Here is a 19,812-nt window from a genome sequence, read left to right as displayed (position 1 = left end):
TATACTAAAATTGGAATGGTACAGAGAGAAGATAAACATGGCTTCTGAACCAGGATGGCACACAAATTGATGAAGCATTCCATATTTTTACCTTTCAAAGTTAAAAAAAAAAGAAAGAAACACCAAATAACCTTATCCAGGGTTATAGTTGAACAACACAGTGAACATAATTTTGTCACTGACCTATACATATGAGAGTTCTGGTGACCTAGTGGTAAAAAGCTGCATTGCAATCTCAAAGGCACGCAGTTTGAATAAACAAGCTGCCCCCAGAACAATGGGTAGTCTCCTCCCCTGCAATATATGGCCTCTGAAAACCCTCTGGAGGGTCAGCTATGAGTTGGTTCCAACCTGATGGCAAATAACAACAACATAAATGTGAAGAGTGCTGAAATGGCAAATATTTTTATTTACCATCTTATTGTGCTTTTGGTAAAAGTTTACATGATAAATTAATATTCCCCATCAATATTTCACACACCTTACTCCACAGCATTAATTGCAGTCCCTGCAATGTGCCAGCGCTCTCTCTAGTTCCTCCTGGGTTCCCCCTTTCCATTTATCTGCTTTCTCTCTCTGCCTTGTGCTCTTTGCTTTTTGGAAATGTCACCGTGTTGGTCTTATGTAATTGATTGTTCTGAAGAACACATTATCCCATGGTTTATGTTACAGAATTGTCTGATTTTTGGCTGGAAGGTGGCCTCTGGGAATGTCTTTTGTTTCAAATTGGGCTTTCTGGGGCAACAGTCTTGGGCTCCTCTACTCTCTAATCTGTTGTGCTTATTTGTTTATTTTATTTTGGTTTTTTTCTTACCTATTCCAATCAAGGCTTTCAGTTCAAGTGAGAGTGGTCAGCATTGGTAGCCAGAGCCATCTCATTCTTCTAGTTTCAGGTTAAAGGAAGCTGTGCTTCATACGGGCTGCACATTAGTCCTTTTGACTATGTACCCTTGAGTTTTCCTTGTTCTTCACTGTTTCGTGCTTCAGCAGGAAGAAAACAGTAGTTAGTTGCCTCTGAAATAAGGCTGCTCACAAACTTTTAAGACCTCAGATCTATTCACCAGACTAGTATATATGTAGAAATATCCACCACCATACTTGTATATGTATTTTTAGGAATTACGTTTTTCCAATTGGCCTAGATTTCCTGAGACTGTGTTCCTTACTTTTCATGGTCAGTTGTTCAGCCCTAATGTCTAAATAGTAACTATAACAGTGCCTCTGTATAATCTGCTGTGTATATGAGTACATAGACAGCCTGGGCAAATATGTATTTTTTAAATATCCACAACAACTATATACATTTATTTGGGAATACTCCTGAAGACCTCCCTCACTTAGTCAGCATACATATTTACTCTGTATCTACTCACAAATTGTCATTACTAGCTATCACTGCTGTTGTAACATGGGTGTGTTCTTATGTTTACTGACTTTGTCCTTATACTCACATACCTCTCAGTGTCTCTTCCTTTGCAAAGTGGCGAGTATTTTGCTCCCTATACTTTTAACACAGTTTTTAAAAGCATGCTGTGGAGCACAGTTATGTAGGGATGTATGTGAAGTCGTCATGAGTTGGGATTGACTCAGTGGCACTGTACAGTAGACAGTAAGGCTCTTTTTCACTCTCAGTCCTCTCCTATTCCCACGACTACTCTATAAATTGCCTTACAGCTTCATAGCTGGCTGAGTCTGACCAGCCTGGCGACAATTCATTTTGCGTCTCTTGGCTCCTAATACTCTTAGCTTCCAGTGACTAATACCCAGCGACCACCTCCAAACTCCACAAAAGTGAGTGGGAGGTCTGTCTGCACTGGGGCCTGGGTAGAAGACGGGGAGAGATGCCCATTTTCCAGTAAACTGAGGACATGGCCATCTGTCCCATGGCTGGGATCCCTGGGCTTTCCTGCCGTGCCAGGCTGCAATTTGTTCTGCCCACTCTTTTCCCCATTAAAAAAAAAAGAGGAGAGAGAGAGACTCCATCCGGTCCAGGCTGCTAAGAAGCAGGGATGGCGTAGAGCTTGATGTTGAAACTATAGTGCAGGTTTGCTGTGGTCCCCAAGCAGGGAAGTTCATGTGTGAGCATTTCATCTCTTGGATAGCTGGATTTGAATTTAGACTGTGACAATGAGACTGTTTGTTGTTTCAGAGCAATTCCCTAAGTGGCTGTTTGCTCAAGATTTTTGTAGTGTGAACAGAGATTTGGGGGAGGGGGAGAAGCCATCTGCTCTGGAATAGTCTTCCAATTACATGATCAAATTACTGCAGAGCAAAATGGAGGGAGTCCAACAGAAAGTTCCTGCCTGGTGTTTCTCCTCCCAGCCCACCCTCCCAGGCCACCATGCTTATGTGGAGCCTCACATGCAGACTCAAGAAGGAAGACCCTGGTAGAGGGGCATGAGCCCAAGGGGAAGAGAGCTGGCAAGAGAGTCTGTCTAAGCCATTTTAGCCTGTATCTCATTAACATGCCGTTCAGAAAAGTGAAACCACTTTGGGTTTGTAAAGCTCTGTCCCTTTTTCTTAGGTCCTTGATTACATCTCTTCAGTTACAATTATATCCAATGAAAACAGTACATGCTTTTATAAGTTAAGGTTATGATTCCTTTATAAAGAAATTAAGTTTGTGGTTTGTATTTGTTGAGATTTTATCACTCTTTAGATTTTTTTTTTTAATCTATTATTGTGGTGGTGGTGGTGGTGGTGGTGGTGGTGGTGGTTAACCCTGTCAAGTTAGTCCCCAACTTGGGATGATTCTGTGCGTAACAGAACGAAACACTTCCTGACCCTGTGCCATCCTGTGACTGGCTGCAGATCGGGCTGTTTTCACTCATACAGTGTTCTTTCTTGGACATTTTAGTGTGATCTGGGTGGCAGTTTACAGGGCAGATTGTTTCCTGTTCATAGACATTGTGTTTCATTACAGTCTCACTGTAGCCATGCTCTCACCACTTCCTCTATGGGCTTCCTATTCCCATTCACTGCTCTTTTCAGCCCCTTCCAGCTGTTTGAACTTTGGTTTTGGATAACTACTTCCCTTTTGGTCTGATACTTTTGAGTGTTCTGAGATGTCTGTTCATCTGGCATATTATTCTTCACAGTATGTTATTGTTTGTTGTTGTTGTTGTTGTTGTTGTTGTTGTTGTGCTCCCTTGAGTTGGAACCTACACATAGCTGACCCTCCAACGAGTTTTCAGAGGCTGTTAATTGCATAGAAGAGGGCCCATTTTTCTCCCTCAGAGCAGCTCATGGATTTGAACCAAGTGCCTTTGAGTTGACAGCTCAACTTCTCACCCACTGAGCCAGCAGAGCTCCCTTCTTCACTGTCCAGACCTGTCCATTTAGCCGAAAGATGATCTCCTGGAGTGTAGAGTGTTTTCATTGACTGATTTTCCAAAGTCAGTCACCAGGCCTTTCTCATCACAAATCTGTTTACTTGAAATACGGAATTATGTTCTTCTTCTTGTGTGTGTTTTTTTTTAAGTACAGACTTTCTTGATTTGCAAAACAACCTCGAGTCTTATTTTTTCCCCTCCTCTAAATATGTGTGCTTTTTTTTTCTTCTTTTGTCCCCTTTTTATATTAGGCATTCATGCAGCCTCACTTGCTGGGAAATGAGTTCACACATTTGGAGTTTCCAAGGAGAGTGCAGAGAAAGGAACTTGGAAAGAAGATGCTCTACAGGGATTTCAATATGACGGGCTGGTAAGAACATGCCTCCCTCTGCCTCAGCAGCATTGGCGTGTGTGAGGGAAGTAGCTTCACTATTTAAACCCGCTTATGCACTGTGGATTAGGAGGTAAAGCCAGGGACCTGGGTTGTGGCAAATGAAAAGGAGTTACAGCTGCTTCTGCTCTTACTGCCTAGGAATACACCCAATTCCTAAATCAAAGGTGTTGGTTGGTTTGCTTCTCTCAGATCTTCCTCTGATATGGATGTCCTGAAAACAGAATAAAACTACTTATGATGAGTCAACTCTGACTCATAGTGACCCTATGTATTGTAAAGTAAAACTGAGTTGCACAGGATATTCTTGTCTGTCAAGTTTATAGAAGCAGATGACAGACCTTTCTCATGGCTCACAGTCAAAGATTCAAAGTCCTTATTGCTGAGTCAAAACTGATTCGTAGCCGACCTTCCCGCAAGTTTTCAGAGGCTGTAAATCACATGGGAGGAGACTGCTCATCTTTCTCCCACAGAGCAGCTGGTGGATTTGAACTGCCAGAGAGGCGCGGCCTCCCAGCCAGCAACATAGCTCTCTACAGACAGTGCCACCAGAGCACCTCTGTGGCACGGGGTGGTTCAGTGAAGGTTTACAAATCGTGTTAGTTTTTCATTTAATCTTTCCTATATATTTTGGCTTTATAACATTAATAGCAATGTACTAATGTAATGCAATTAAGTATAATGTCTGATCAAATCCTTATATATTGCCTTTCCCTTCACCACACTTAGCTATTTATTAATTATTCACTCTCCTCCTCTCCCTGCATTCCCATTTCTGGCAACCATCCAAAAATGATTCCATCTAGGTTTTTAGAACAGTGGTCTTACACTATAATTGTCCTTCATGCCTGATTTATATAACCTAATATAATTTCCTCTAGATTTATCCATGTTATGCAGTGTTTCACCAATTCTTTAAGTTTGCATCTGATGCCATTGTGTGAATATGTCATCGTTTCTTTATTCATCCACTGATGGGCGCTCTGGTTGTTTCCACTTCACAGCTATTATAAATAATGCTGTAAGAAACATGAATGTGCAAATCTCCAACCTGTAAGTTAGGAGTTGATTGCAAAGAGCTCTCATCATCCAGGGACCTTAGACCCCTTGAAGTTGACCTAATCTATCAATTCGCAGGGAGCAGTCATTTGAGATCTTTCAAAGCACATTATGCTTTATAATTTTCCTTCTTCATTGTGAAAAATTTTGTATTTTTGTTTTCTTTTTTGAGAATGTACACAGCAAAATCATATACTGGTTTAAAGTTTCTGCATGTACAATTCAGTAACATTTAGTACACTCTTCATATTGAAAAAGCATACGCCCCTTCTTTTTGGAATTGTTCTCTCCCCTTTAACATAAACTCACTGTCCTCTAAGTTTTCTAATTAATCCTGTAAGTTTCTTTGGTCAATTTGATCCTATATAAATCGATCTTGGAGTATTATACTCAAGAGAGGCATTGTTCAAGGTTTTAAGAAGACTTCAAGGGCTAATTTTTGGTTTAAGGTTTAATGATTATCTTAGAGCAGTAGTTTTGGGGGTTTTACCCCTCTTTCAAGGTTCTAGAAATTCTGGATTCTGGGAGAATTTTATGTTTTCTTCTGTATTATCTTACCTTTCTTCTGTAGAATACTTGATCAAAATAGTAATAATAGCTTTGCATGGGTTTTTCTGGTTTCATGGCAAAGGAAACCATTTCTTCCTCCTTTTCCTCACTCTCTTTCCTCTTCTGTTGCTGCAGGTGAATTATTATATTTGGATGATCTTTCCAGCTTTTAAGACCCCAGACATTATGCAGCAACCTAGGAGATGAAACAGAAGCATAAGACCCATTATTAGGCTAGTTAACTAGGATGTTCCATGAAATCATGACCTGAAACCTCCAAATTAATAAACTAAATTTCATAAAATATTTGAATATACATTAAGCAGCCTTAACAACTAGCATTCCCTTTTGGTTATTGTTATATATATCACACATAATTTTTGCCAATTGCTTTACAGTTTAAAGGTTATTAGGAGAAATAAAGAAACTCAAAGGAATGACCAACAGTTAATTGAACCAGACAGTTGAAATTGAATCCTGGCTCAGATTTTTCCAAATAGGTAAAGTCAGACAAACTGCTCGGCCCCTAAGAGACCATTATTCATAGATAAAGAAGACCCACTCACAACCTTGGAAAGTTGTTGTAAGGCTCAGAAGTAATGAGCTCCTCTCCAAAGTATATTGTTGTTACATGCTGTCAAGTCAGCAAGGACTCATAGTAACCCTCTGAATAACAGAGTGAAACCTTTCGCTATCTTGTGCCATTGTCACAGTCTCTACCATGCTCAGGCCCATTGTTGCAGTCCTTCTGTCAGTTCATCTCATTGAGGGTCTTCCCTTTTTTCCCTAATGAGGTGGTATTTCTATGTTCCATTGAGTCAAGTATGATTTGTAGCGACCCCATGAACAGATCTGCACCCTCTTCTATCCTGTGCTGTCCTCATCACCTCTAACATGTTGTTGTTGATTACTGTCAAGTCGAGCACGACTCATAGCGACCCTATGAACAAAGGTCCTGAAGCCCCTCTACAACTATCATCATTTCTCAAAGATCATAGAGTTTCCAGAGGCATGTTGTTTAGGAAGTGGATGCCACTCCTGCTTCCAAATACTTGAGCCCGTTCTTGTAATCACTGTGTCAGTCCACCTCATTGAGAGTCTTCCTCTCTTTCACTGATCCTCTACCTTTTTAAAGAACAATCCCTCTTATCAATATGCTCAAAATATGAGATGAAGCTTCGCTATCCTTGTCTCTAAGAAGCACTCTGACTGCACCTTCTCCAAGATTTATCTATTTGTTCTTTTGACAGGCCCTGGGATATTCAGCACTCTTCTTCAACACCACAGCTCAACAGCATCATTTTTCTTCTGTCCAGCTCTCAGATGTATAGCAAATGATTATAAAATAACATGACTTAAATCAGGCATACTTTAATCTTCAAACTGACATCATTCCCTTCAGTACTTTGGAGAGACTTTCTCAGTGCAATACATCTTTTGATTTCATGACTGCTGGTGCCAAGTGTGTTGATTGTGGATTCACAGTCTTTATGGAGTTGTAGTTGTTTACCATCGAGTCAGAAACGACCCATAGCTGACTCTCTGTTGGGTGTTCAGAGGCAGAAAACTAAGTGGAGGAGATATCCTTCTCCCATGGAGCAGCTGGCAGATTTGAACTGTATATCTTCAGGAATGCAGTGCAGCTTCTTATTCCCAAGCTATATAAGCACCAAGAATATTCTTTTGTGGGTCACTGGCTAACATTCACTCATCTGTTTCTTTCATCTGGAAAAAAAAATAGAGCTTATAGATAAAGTATAGTGCCCAGCACACAGAAGTATAGATAGACCACTACAACAAACAATCCAGTTGAAAAATGGGCACAGGAACAGACAATTCACCCAAAGTAGACATTCAGATGGCAAGCAAAAATATGAATAAATGTTCAAAATCCCTAGGTCTAAGAGAGATGCAAATCAAAACAACTATGAGGTATCATCTCACCCCAGTAAGAATAACAAAATTTAACAGAACAGCAAACAACAAATGCTGGTGAGGTCATGGAGAAACTGGAACCCTTACTCACTGTTGATGGGAGTGTAAAATGGTGCAACCACTATGGAAGACAGTATAGCGCTCTCTCAAAAAGTTGCAAGTAGAAATACCATTTGACCCAGCCATTCCGCTACTGGGAATATACCCCAAAGAAACCATAAACGCCATCCAAGCAATATATGCACACCCATGTTTATTGCGGCTTTGTTCACAATAGCAAAGAATTAGAAACAACCTAAGTGCCCATGAACAAACAAATGGATAGAGAAGCTGTGGTATATTCACACAATGGAATACTATGATGCATTGGAAAACAAGAAACTCATGAAATATTATTCAAAATGGGTGACCCTGGAGGACATTATGCTGAGTGAAATATCTCAGTCACAAAAGGCCAAATACTGCATAGTGCCACTTGTAAAACGGGACATCAGGGTTGGGGGAAGACTGAGAAAGATGGGATAAATTATGTATACTGCATTGAAACAGATGAGGGAGAGAACTATTTAGAAGGGATATGTGATTCATTATTATTGTCATGACAGGAGTCCAGAACGAAGGCTGCCTAGTGGAGTGGACTTGGAAGGAGGGACTTTATAGAATTTTTTTTTTACTTTTCAAGAGAAGAGTGAACTGGGGAGGAGGTGTGGGCGGGGAGTAAAGTGCATCAATGAATCAAGTGAAATCCGAAGTCTCTCTTAAATTTTCATTTAAATTAATAATAATAAAAAATTAATTTTTTAAAAAATAATATAAGAGACAAAATAGAAAAATAAGTATAGATAGAACTGTTTCACCTTGAGAGCTCACCCAGGGAACCCCCTATGCATAATAAGAGGCTGAGATAGTGGACATTTTCTTCACCTATCTCCAGAACAGAGGAAAAGAAAGTTCATTTCTCTCTCTCATCTTTATTGAACAGAATAACGGTAACAGTCACAGTCCAAATTCCCAAGGACATGCATGACTTCTAGACTTGGGATCTATTCCCTGGCTACATACTGTCTTAAATGAATAAGTTTAGCTACGCAGGGAAGATGAGAGGCTGATCTGAGGGATTTCTGGTTGTCTTTACCAACAAAGAGAAGATCCTCACTTGTATCCGCTGTTCTTCCTCTAAATCTGGGATTCTGTAAACTGCAGCCCAAGGGCCAAATTCTATCCCTTGCCTGCTTTTGCAAAGAACATTTTTGAGACAAAGCCATGCCCATTTGTTTACGTTTGGTTGAGTCTCACTGCAACACAGACTGTCTGGCCCACAAAGCTTAAAATACTCACTCTTTTTTGAATGTTAGACCTTGCTGTCAAACATGAATAGATTTATTAGAAGAGTTTGCCTAGATTTGCACTCTGGGTCCTGGCATATTGGTGCCCCACAGTCATAACTTGCTTCTGCTTAGGCTTTCCTATAAATTCATGTGTATGCAATCTGCAAAAACTGGTTCTTCTTGCAGAAAAAACTGGTGATAAAGGCTGATGTAGTTTTTAAAAGTACAGTGGGGTTTGGCTGGCTTTTATAGAAATAGGTAAGAGCGAAGGAAAAGCATCCTAGTTAGGAAGCCATATGCTTGCAAACATGTAAACAAAAGAGTAGATCTAAAAAGGCGGTGAAGAAAATGGCCAAAGAGGAGAGAACCAATCAGATGAACTTGATACAAAAAGAAGATAAGAAAGAATTTGAAAAGCCATGCAGAGATCTCGTTTGGAAGGATCACGTGTACTTCTGAGATGAATGAAATGAAATGATAACGGCACTTTTAGGAAGATTATTCCAAAAGGAGCTGGATGGTGAAAGAGTAAAAAAAGTGTTATAAAAAATATTACATATATGTATGTATGTATAAATTGCTACATATATGTATGTATGTATAAATTGCATGGAAGGTGATTGCCCATCTTTCTCCCATGGAGCAATTGGTGGATTTGAACTCCATGCTTTTGGGTTGGCAGCACAAGTCCTTACCATTGAGCCACCAACTTTGTACGTGAACATAGGTTTTTCATTCCCTTGGGGTTGGGACATGTGATAACATTATGCTCTGTATTGTTGGCCTCATGAGGGTGGAGTTGTGCTGCTAACTCAGAAGTGGCACCTCCTTCGTCATTTGAATCCACCAGTGGCTCCACTAGAGAAAGATGGGCGGTCCTCCTCCCACACAATTCATGGCTCCTGAAAACCTGCTGGAGAGGCAGTCATAAGTTGATTCAGACTTGATAGCAATGAGATGTTAGTTAACATTTCAAGGAACTACCGAATGGTTTTCAAAAATGGCTATACCATTTTACAAATTATTTCCCTTTCAGTTTCACAATCAGAAGGCTTATTTCTGAAAATACAATTATTTCTTACTCTGCATAGTTTTCAGAGCACATTGAAAGAAACATTTTCTTTGTATACTTGGATTTTTCTGCATGCAGAAAAAGCTATAATCTCAATTATATACACTAGGCACATAATGTTGCATTCTCCCTTTGTGTCAGAGAGTAGATATGTCTTATCTTCTTCAAGAGCAAGGTCACCCATCAGAGGCTCTTCTCCTGGGTTAGCAATGCATCCATCTCTCTGTGAACTATTCTACCAAGTTCCCTGATGTAGGTTAAGTTAGTCATGACTCCAACTACCTATTTAAATGTCTCCTCAACTAGACCATAAACTGCGGGGGTGATCAGTACTTCATCCTCTGAGTGGCACATTATAAAAACTCACTTGGAAAGTATTTATTGGATGAAAGGAAGAAAGATGGTGTGCTTGACCCAAGTTGAGGGATGTCGCTGATTCCATGGGTAGACATGAGTAGGAAAGATGAGAATGATGAATTTCATTTGAAGTTGAGACTCAAATGAGCATGAAGCAAAGATGTTTGTATGTTCTTTCTATTCCGCCATTTAGATTTCAGAATCTGATCCCCCAAACCATCGGAGCAAATGTGGTAAATGCCATGCCTGTGATTTTGTCATCAGAGAGAATGTCTTTGTTGTGCTGCTGAAAATCAATTCCTATGGAGAGGGAAGAACAACTAATTGCTTTTAGCTTTGGAAAACATTTTTAATAAGATAATTGGCTTTGTCTCTTTAATGGGCAAAAGGCTTTCAAAGGCAATAAAAATTCTGTTCAAACTTCTCTTTGTAAGTAGAAGATGAGTTAGTTTTTATTACATTCCTTTTCCAAATTTCTTGGAACAGAATTTTGGGTTTTGTTTTGGTTGGTTGGTGTGGTTTTTTTTTTTGTTGTTGTTGTTGTTTTTAAAAAACGATGTGTACAAATTTTTCTTTAGCAAATTGCTAAGAATTATCCCTATTGTGTATATTTACACACAAATTACGTCAAGGACTAGATTACATCAACTTTATATGCACATAGTTACTCTCTCTTGCTCCTCTTTTTCTCATACGTACACTGAAATACTGCATTCACACTGTCCTAAGCATATAAGTAGCCTATAAACTTTGTCTCCTTGTTCAGAACTCCACGTGTGAAACCGATACACAGACTAAAAAGATATGTTTGAACAGAACCAGAGAACACTGCATGGTTTCCGATAAGGAAGGGTGTACATCAGGATTGTATCACTTCTTCATGCATATTCATTTTGTATGTTAAGCAAAGAATTTGAGAAGCTAGACTATATGATGAAGACTGTAGCATCAAATTTGGTGGGAGACTTATCAACAGCTTATTTATGCAATATGATAAATCTTGCTTGTAGAAAATGATGAAACCTTGAAGCACTTACTGCAGAAGATAAAAAAACACAGAATTCAATGTGAATTATGTAGCTCTGGTGGCCTAGTGGCAAGAAGCTGTGCTGCAATCGAAAAGGCACATGGTTTGAATCCTCTAGCTGCTCCATGCGAGAAAGATGGCAGTTTCCTCCTGTGTGATTAACTGTCGTTCAAAACCTCCTGGATGGTCAGCTGTGGTTTGATTCCAACTCAACGGTATAGAACAACAACAATATAGATTGTATCTCAATACCAAGAAAATAGAATTCCTGGACCAATAGGCAGTATCATGATAGATGGAGGAAAAAATTAAACTTGACTAGAGTTTCATTTTACTTGGATTCACAGTCAGCTCCCAGGGTAGTAACAGTCAAGAAATTGTAAAAATCTACTATCAAAGACCTCTCCAAAGCACCAAAGAGCACGAATGTCAGTTTAAAGACTAAGATATGCCTGATCCAAGCCATGGTATTTTCAATTGCTTCCTGTGTATCTGGAAGTTAGACAATGAATAAGGGTGAGCAAAGAAGAATCAGTATCTTTAAATTGTGGTATTGGAGAAGAGTATTGAATATCCATCCCCTGGAATGCTGAAAGAACAGAGATGTCTCTGTTAGAGGAAATGCAACCAGGTTGTTCTTTAAAAGCAAGAATAGTAAAACTTTGTCCACATACTTTGGACATGTTGTTAGAAGTTCTAGGAAAAAGGCATCTTGCTGGCAGAGGTGCAGGGTCAAAGAAAGATAGGAAGACTCAATAAAATGGATTGATACAGTGACTATAGGAATAGGCTCCAGCATGTGTGAAAAAAGAGCAAAGACCACATGAGAATGGCCATATCTGACCTTTTATCAACTTCACAAATAGGAATTGTCCACGTCAATAGCATCAGTAACACCAATGAAAACAATTCCCACAAGGTCAGAAATGTTCCCCATGCTCCCACACCTCTTTCTACTCATCTCAACACCATTCTCACTGCTTTGCTGGGTTCAAAATCTACTGTGATAGCTCACAGACCATGCAGAACCATGCTGGGGAAGTCAAAAGGTTATAATCCAGATTAGTAACAGAACAGAGTTGGAGAGCTTCCAAAATGTGCACGAAGGCGGCTCACCCATGAACTTCATGGTGTTAGACCAGGATTACAAAGTTCTCAGTCCTGCTAATATTGGCTAATCCCCCTCCCCCATTGTCCAGCAAACTTGGGCAAATAGCCTCCATCTCATATGAGGCCTCTCTGGTCATCTGCTTCAGCGATGGTTGCTACTGCTGTAGGTGTGACTGGATCAAGAATGTCTGGTCCTAAAGTGTATCCTACATTCTCTTGTTGCTGCTGCTTCACTGGTGGGGTAGGTCTAATCTAACGTACTTCTTTTTTTTCTATAATTACATTTTATTAATTTTCATAAACATTTACAGGGCTTTTGGGTTTCCATTCATTCACCGCTGCACCATTCTCTCTACCCTCCTCCCAGTTTGTTCTTGTCCAAATGCCACAGTGCTTGTAAAAATATGGAACGCTTCACGAATTTGCGTGTCATTCTTGTGCAGGGGCCATGCTAATCTTCTCTGTATTGTTCCAATTTTAGTATATGTGCTGCCGAAGCGAGCACTAATCTAACATACTTCTGAAGTCACTCAATTTATGGGTGAGTGTAGCCAATCCTCTTGTAGAATGGTGAGATAGCCATTCCCCTTGTGGATAGGCTAGCACACTCTGTTAATGTGTTCTCACCTATCCACATGGTTAAGACTTAATGGCTAGGAAAGTCATATTGAAAGATAAACTCCAGCAAGAAGCTGCACCACACTCCCAGAGGCACGTAGTTCAAATCCACCAGATGCTCTGCTGGAGAAAGAGGGGCAATCTCCTCCTGTACCAGTCAGATCCAGTTTGACGGTACACACACACACACACACACACACAAAATAGTAAAATAAAATTTAAAAAGAGAAAGATAAACACAAAAATCTTTAACAAGCGGGCTTGACAGAGTGACTGTAGAAATAGTTTCCAGCATGTCAGCGATTGTGAGGATGGTTCAGAATAGGGCAAAGTTCAGAACTTTTGTTCACAGAATCCCTGGGAGTTGTAGTCAATTTGACAGCCCCTGACAACAACAACCATAAAAGGAATTGAATAATTGAGGAGCCAAGACTAAGAGTGGCTTCAGTCAGACATGATTTGTTCATTTGTTTTGCTTAACTCCTTACATAGCTGTTGACTCATGACTTGAGCAACAAGGAGAGGTGCATATACACCTCTCTTACCCATTGCGGTCTGTCGAGTCAGTTCTGGCTGAGAGCAGCCCTCTGCTGGGTTTCTGAGACTGTCAAACTTTGTGGGAGGAGACTATCCATTTTTGTCCTGTGGATCAGCTTTTAGATTCAAACTGCTGACCAGTTAGCAGTTAAGACACTTTACACACCATGCCACCAGGACTCGTTCACCTCTGCACAGTCTCTTTTTGTCTTCATTTTTATTTGAAAATGAGACTTAGCACGGAGAGGTTTTACCTTCTTCTGGGAGAGCCTGGACAGTTGAAAACCAATTTAGGTCACTGCCTGCGTAAACTCTCTTTCCTAACTTTGAGTTTCTTTTTTCTTTCTTTTTTAAAGTATTTTTACCCTCTAGGAAAGCCTCAGATCTAGTGGTCAGGACTTAAACCAGATGGGATCCCAATTTGATGCCTTTTTTGTTGTTAGTTAGTTAGTTACCCATAGAAAAAGACTGGAAAAATTCTATGGAAAGGGAGGTGAAGCTCTGGGAGTTGTTTCATTTACCAAAGAGAGACATAAATTACTACTCAGTTGTTGCAGTTATTGGAGGGAGACTGTATAACATTTGAGATTTGTCATTTTTAAGGAGACAACTTAGTACTTACCTAGTCCCTCTTTTATATTTTTTAGTTGAAAATTAGTTTCTCTGAAGCCTTTTTAAACAAAAACAGGGCTTGCTTACTACAAAGCAGTTTAATCCTTGGAGTCAATGCCTAGTCATGAACATTTTTATTTGCTTTCTTGTCCTCAACTAATTATGATGGTAATGGGGCTCACAGAAAGTTACAGAGAATGCTAATTGCTGGGCACTCGAGTGAGAGCTTTGAAATGGTTCTCATATGTGACTCTTAAAACAATTCAGTAAGTAGAGACGTTTTAAAGATGAGAAAATGAGGCAAGGAAACTAAGTCACCTATAGTTGAACGGCTAGTGACAGGAGAAGCTGGGTTCTACACTCAGGTAACCTGTAGTCTCTGGGTAGGTTAAGTTAGTAGGGAGTTGTGCTGCTGACCCAGAGGTGGTGACTCTCTGCTGGTTACAGATGCACTAGTCACTGCTCAGGAGAAAGATGAACAATTTCCTCCTGTGTGATTTACAGCCTCTGGAAAACCCGATGGATGGTCAACTGAGTCAGTTCTGACTTAATACCAATTGAGCTGAGCTGTGTCTCGGAAAAAGGGCAGCCAGAGTGCTCCTTGGAAGCAAGGAATGGTGAAGTTTCATCTCTCACACTTTAGATATGTTGTTAGGAAAGGCTATTCCTTGGAAAGAGATATCATGCTTGGGAGGGTCAGCAAAAGGAGAGGAAGACTCCCAACAAGATGGACTGACATGGTGACTGCAGCAATGGGTTCAAGTGTATCAGAGAATGATGAGGATGGCACTCAGTAGGACAGGATTCAGGTCTGCTGTTCATAGAGTTGCTATGAGTCATACTTGACTCGACAGCACCTAACAACAGCAGCATTTCCTGCTGAGTTGATATACACAAATGCTGGACCACTGACTATTAAATAGTGATTGTGCATACTTGTCACTGAGATTCTCTGTAATTTGGGAGTCAGAATCAACTAGATACTGGTGGGGTTTCCGTTTGGTGGTGAAAGTGGGGAGAAACCCCCCAGAACCCAATCTCCTGTGCCTAGGAAAATGGACTGCTTTCATGAAAGGATCTTGCCTGCATTCTGTAGTGTGTGTGGCGTGGGGAGGGAGTGTAGAGAGGTGTGGGTGCCAGAAAGCCTTGTCAAGTAGTTAAGGATGATTCTTTTGCCTCTTGATGGCTGTCTTTTCTCTTCCACCCTCGAGCTCTCTCGGAGACTCTGGAGCGGCATTATCAACAGTACTTTCATAATTAAATCAGTCACCAACTCCCTTCTGCCCCCTCCGCAGATAGTTTTTATGTGGCTTGGTTTCCAAAGCTTTCATAGTGCCCTACTTCTGGGTTGGTCCCAGATATGGCCTTTCCTTGTCCCCATCCCTGGATATCATTAGTCCTGGTGCCAGAAACCCGGCCATGCACTCAGTGCGAGCCCGCCCCAGCCTTTGTGTGGAGCTGCTATTGCAGGATGCACACTGTAGCTGGCATTGTCTTGAGAGCTCTGTGTCCTGACCCGCAGCCCTCTGAGCTGTCTCAGGCTGTAATTTGCTGGCAAGCATCTATGTTACCGAGTTGAAACAACAGTTTCTCACAGCTGGCTTTGTAACACCAGGTCCTCGCTCCTGTGACTGCTGGTGATTTAGCGTTCTCATGCAGGAGCAGTATTCTTTGTGCTCTGTGTCCAGACACATGGGGTGACCAGCAAGCCGAGGCCCAGGAGGACATTCACAGGAGAGGAGGGGGTTGTAGTTTCACCCGTGGCCACAGGCCAGATTCTCTGGCAGCTGTTCCTGGGCTGATGGGATTTGTGGAAGGAGCAAGGGCCAACGAAGAAGAGACATCCACCGTGTGAATGTGAGATTGCTTCCAGATGCTTCTGGCTATGAGCAAAGTAAACCAGAATTCTTCCTTTAAGCAAAGCCTGTCTAATTTCAGGGGACAGGCTAGCCCAGAATCTTGAGATCACATGACTTGTTGAGCAGAGAGAGCACTGCTTTGGCTCTTAGGTTTGTGGGTTCTGGTCTTGGCTCTGCCAAAGCTCTGAGGCTGTGGACAAAGCCTGGACCTCGGTTTCTCATCTGTAAAATGGTTCCTTTGACCTTCACTGCCAAGGTCCCCATCTAAGAGGATCAGCTTTGATTTTTAGAGCTTCTGAAAAAGACAGATTCCAAGGATGGTAACCTCTAATTACTGTCCCTTGCAGCTCTTAACATTTTTATGATTCTTACTTGGTGATGCATCAGGATAATTTTCCCCTTCTTGGTTTCCCTCAAAACTTTGAACAAATCCAGGGATTTTCCACTAGGAATGGAATGGAATCCACCACCATTTTCTCATTTCAGTGCTCATTACTTTTATGAAGGCAAAGACAGTCTTTCCATTCTCTGTGTTCTGGCTCTGCGGGAGCCACTAACCGCATGTGGCCATTTCAATTTACATTGGGTAAAATTAAAAACTCACTTCCCCAGTTTCACTCGCCACATTTCCATTGCTCAATGGCCAAGTGTGGCTAGTGGCTACTGACTTGGATAGTACAGATATAGAACATTTCCATCATCATAGAGAGTCCTACTGGACAGTTCTGCAGTCACCGTAGGAAAGCCATAGACAGAATTGGGAGTGGGATAGAGAATTCTACAAAGAGCCGTAAGTTGTGTAGACCACATCCTACAGATTCTGGCCCCAGTGCAATCTAACTCTGTGTCTGCTGCAAGGTGAACTTTACCCTGCCTTTCAGACTTTTGGAGGCAACTATCATTAGGCTCAGGGACATCTCATTTCTGGGTTTATTCATTGGTAATGACTAGCAGAGGCTGACATTGTACTGGTTAGCTGGAAGACATTCTCATGTCATTTGGGTTCTTAGTAACCTAGTTTGTGCTATGCATCAGAGAGCTGGACAATGACTAGGGATGATAGAAGGAAAGTTGATGCCTTTGAGTTGTGGTGCTGGAGAAGATTATTGAATATACTATGGACTGCTGGGAGAATAAGCAAGTTTGTCCTGAAGAGGGTGAAGCCAGAATGCTCCTTGGAGACAAAGCTTCTGAAGCTTCGTCTGACATACTTTGGGTATGTTGCAGGGAGGGGTCAGTCCTTGGAGAGGGACGTCATGCTTGGGAAGCTGGAGGGATAGGGCAGGAGAGGAAGACCCTCAATGAGATGGTTTGACTCAGTGACTGGGGTAACTTAGGGTTAATGGGGGTAGGGGTGTCAGAGACAATAAGGTTGGCTCAGGATAGAGCAGGGTTTAGAGCTGTTGTAATAGGGTCACTATTAATTACAAGCGACTCAACAGCACATAATAACAACCCAATCTGTATGGGGCTGCGTTGCTAACTCAACAACTACAATCTGGTGATTCGAATCTACCTGATACTCTGAGTGAGAAAGATAGACAGTCTCTCCCCATGCAATTTACAATTACAGGAACCCAGAGGAGGGTCAGCTATTAGTGGGCTCTGTCTCAACAGAGTGAGTTTTGAGTTTGAGTCAACAGTGTAGACTCCCTGGTTGATCTAAGTGGTTAAATTAGCACTTAACTGTAACTGAAAAATTGGAGCTCAAGAACACCTAGAGATGCCGCCAAAGAAAAACCTGGTGATTGATCCCCTTCCCCCAAATCAGCCACTGGAAACTCCTCAGAACACAGTTCTCTGACACACGTAGGGCCACCATGAGCCAAAACTGATTCTGGGGCAACTTGTCAGTCAGTAGCCTACCTCCACCTCTCCACACGCCCCATCAGCTTTCTCCCAGCCGCTCAGTGTCACCACCGGGAAAACCACCAGTTCACTGTCACTTCTGTCCTTACTTACTTTTGCTTCTGCTTTTTCTTCTTGGGGAGTATTTCAGACCCCAGGATCTGATTACAAAGCAACTTCACTGCTAACCTCTTCCAGTTTTTTGAGAGTGACCTTTTATTTTTGCTCTGCCGCCTGGAGCCAGCTGGTGGTCTCTTAACTGACTCTTCTCTGGAGAGAGGAACCCCCTAGAACATTCCCGAGCATGGGCCCGAGCTCCCAAGTCAGGTTTTACAAATATTGTAGATATGGCTTCTATCTTATTCTTTATTGCACTTTTCAATGCCCTCTGACAGCACATCCAGGCAGGCTGACAGGGAAGTGGATAAGCAGATTGAGAAACGCCACAGAATGCTTTATGAAGCCGACTCCAGAGCTGCACCCGCATTTAATATAAATTGATTTATTGAATCAAGCACAGAGGCCCTGTTACAGAAACCTCAGGCTTTATCCTCCGGAGGACCACCTAATAAAGCAGCCCCAACTGACACTCCTCATTAGCTTTTCCACTGATCCCCAGGCAGTTTTTAAAGGGACAGTGTCCCTCTTTTGGGCCTGAATTTATATGTTGGCCATGCCTGTGGGTCTAATTAGCTCAGCCTTATTAGCCTTCCTTGGAAAGCTGCATTTTCTAGCAGCTTGACTCTTGAGTTTTAAACAGTAATTGGAAAATTCAAATCCCGAGCTTTTCCCTCTTTTTGTTTTTAATCACTTTTAGCCCCACCTTTGAAAATTTACCTGTAGATGCCTGACTTGTGTTTTTTGAGGCACCTGAGATCTCGTCACCGCCTCAGTGCCAGCGTTACGCCATTCCTCGGGCGCCATGTTCCACCAGGAGACTTTTCACACTCACCAGGGAAACGGCAAACTTTAATTTTATAATTGTTTCACAGGAAAATAAGCCTTCCTCTGGTTAAGACTGGTACTCATTTTCTAACAGCAACTTGTGTTTTTGTGATGATTACAGACCACCTTGACAGCATTCAGACATTTCTGGAGAAAAGGGGGGCTTGAGTGTCATTTCAGCGAATTTTTTTGTCCCATTGTCCAGGGTGGGGTTTGGCTGAAGCAGAGGTTACTGATGTGGTTGTTACTGCTGCTGCTGCTGCTGCTAGCGGCCATCAGAATGCCTGTCCTCAGCTCATGTTGGTTACATGCTCAGTGGAACAAAGCAGCGCACTGGACCAGCGCAGCGACTGGGCACCTGAAAAGTCCCCATTTTCAAAGTTCCTTGAAGGGTCAGCCCCCCTGTGGGGGGAGGCCTCTCCCAGAACTCTCAGGGCCAAGATGATGAATGGTTATTTGCAATGTGCATGTTCTGCATCTTTTCAAGATTTGCAGCTCTAGCTGCAGGAGCAGCAGGGAAGAAAGCCTGGCCTGCTGTGTGCAGCACATCTCCTGACAGTGATAAATGACTGCGCTCCCTCACCCCCGCCCCGCAGCTCTGCGCACGAGGCCAGTGGAAGCTCTGAGGCCTTTACATATGCTTGGAGGCCAAGACAGACAGGCATTGTCAGGCAAGGCGAAATAAGAAAAGAGATGCCTGACCCGCTCGCTCTCTGTTGATGTCCCACTCGCCCATACATTCACGTACACAGACTCACCCTAAACCCAGAGAGAGACCATCCTACACACACATTTACCCACTCACCCTAATGCATACACGGTGACTTAACATACACACAGACTCACCCTGTACACAGGGCGAGACCATCCTACACACACGCGCGCGCGCACACACCCACACACACACTTTCACCCTCTCACCCTATGTGCATACATGGAGACTTAACATACACACACACTCACCCAACACAGACTGACCCTCTCTATGCATATACAGACTCACTGTACACACAGACTCACCCTAAATATACATATATACCCTCTATATACATGCAGACTCACCCCATACACACACAGAGACTCACCTACACATGCATATACAGGCCCACCTGCACACACACAGGCTCACCCCACACATGCATAGACTCACAGTACACATACACACAGACTCATCCTGTACATATACACACAGACTCACCCTACACACGCATAGACTCACAGTACACATACACA

General features: G+C 42.0%; 1 protein-coding gene across 1 annotated transcript in view; it reads left to right on the top strand.

Moving 5' to 3' along the window:
- The window catches only part of PPM1H (protein phosphatase, Mg2+/Mn2+ dependent, 1H), a 440,657-nt gene that overhangs the window by 332,167 nt on the left and 88,678 nt on the right, over positions 1 to 19,812 (top strand). Inside the window, exon 6 of the mRNA XM_006886046.1 lies at positions 3,584 to 3,702. Within this exon, the coding sequence (XP_006886108.1) occupies positions 3,584 to 3,702 (119 nt within the window). The remainder of the gene's footprint in view (positions 1 to 3,583; positions 3,703 to 19,812) is intronic.

This window comes from Elephantulus edwardii, unplaced genomic scaffold (genome assembly GCF_000299155.1).
Source record: "Elephantulus edwardii isolate Elephantulus edwardi_28Jun2011 unplaced genomic scaffold, EleEdw1.0 scaffold00047, whole genome shotgun sequence".
Taxonomy (NCBI): domain Eukaryota; kingdom Metazoa; phylum Chordata; class Mammalia; order Macroscelidea; family Macroscelididae; genus Elephantulus; species Elephantulus edwardii.
The sequence above is the reverse complement of the archived record's forward strand: the minus strand, read 5'-3'. Positions and strand labels throughout refer to the sequence as shown.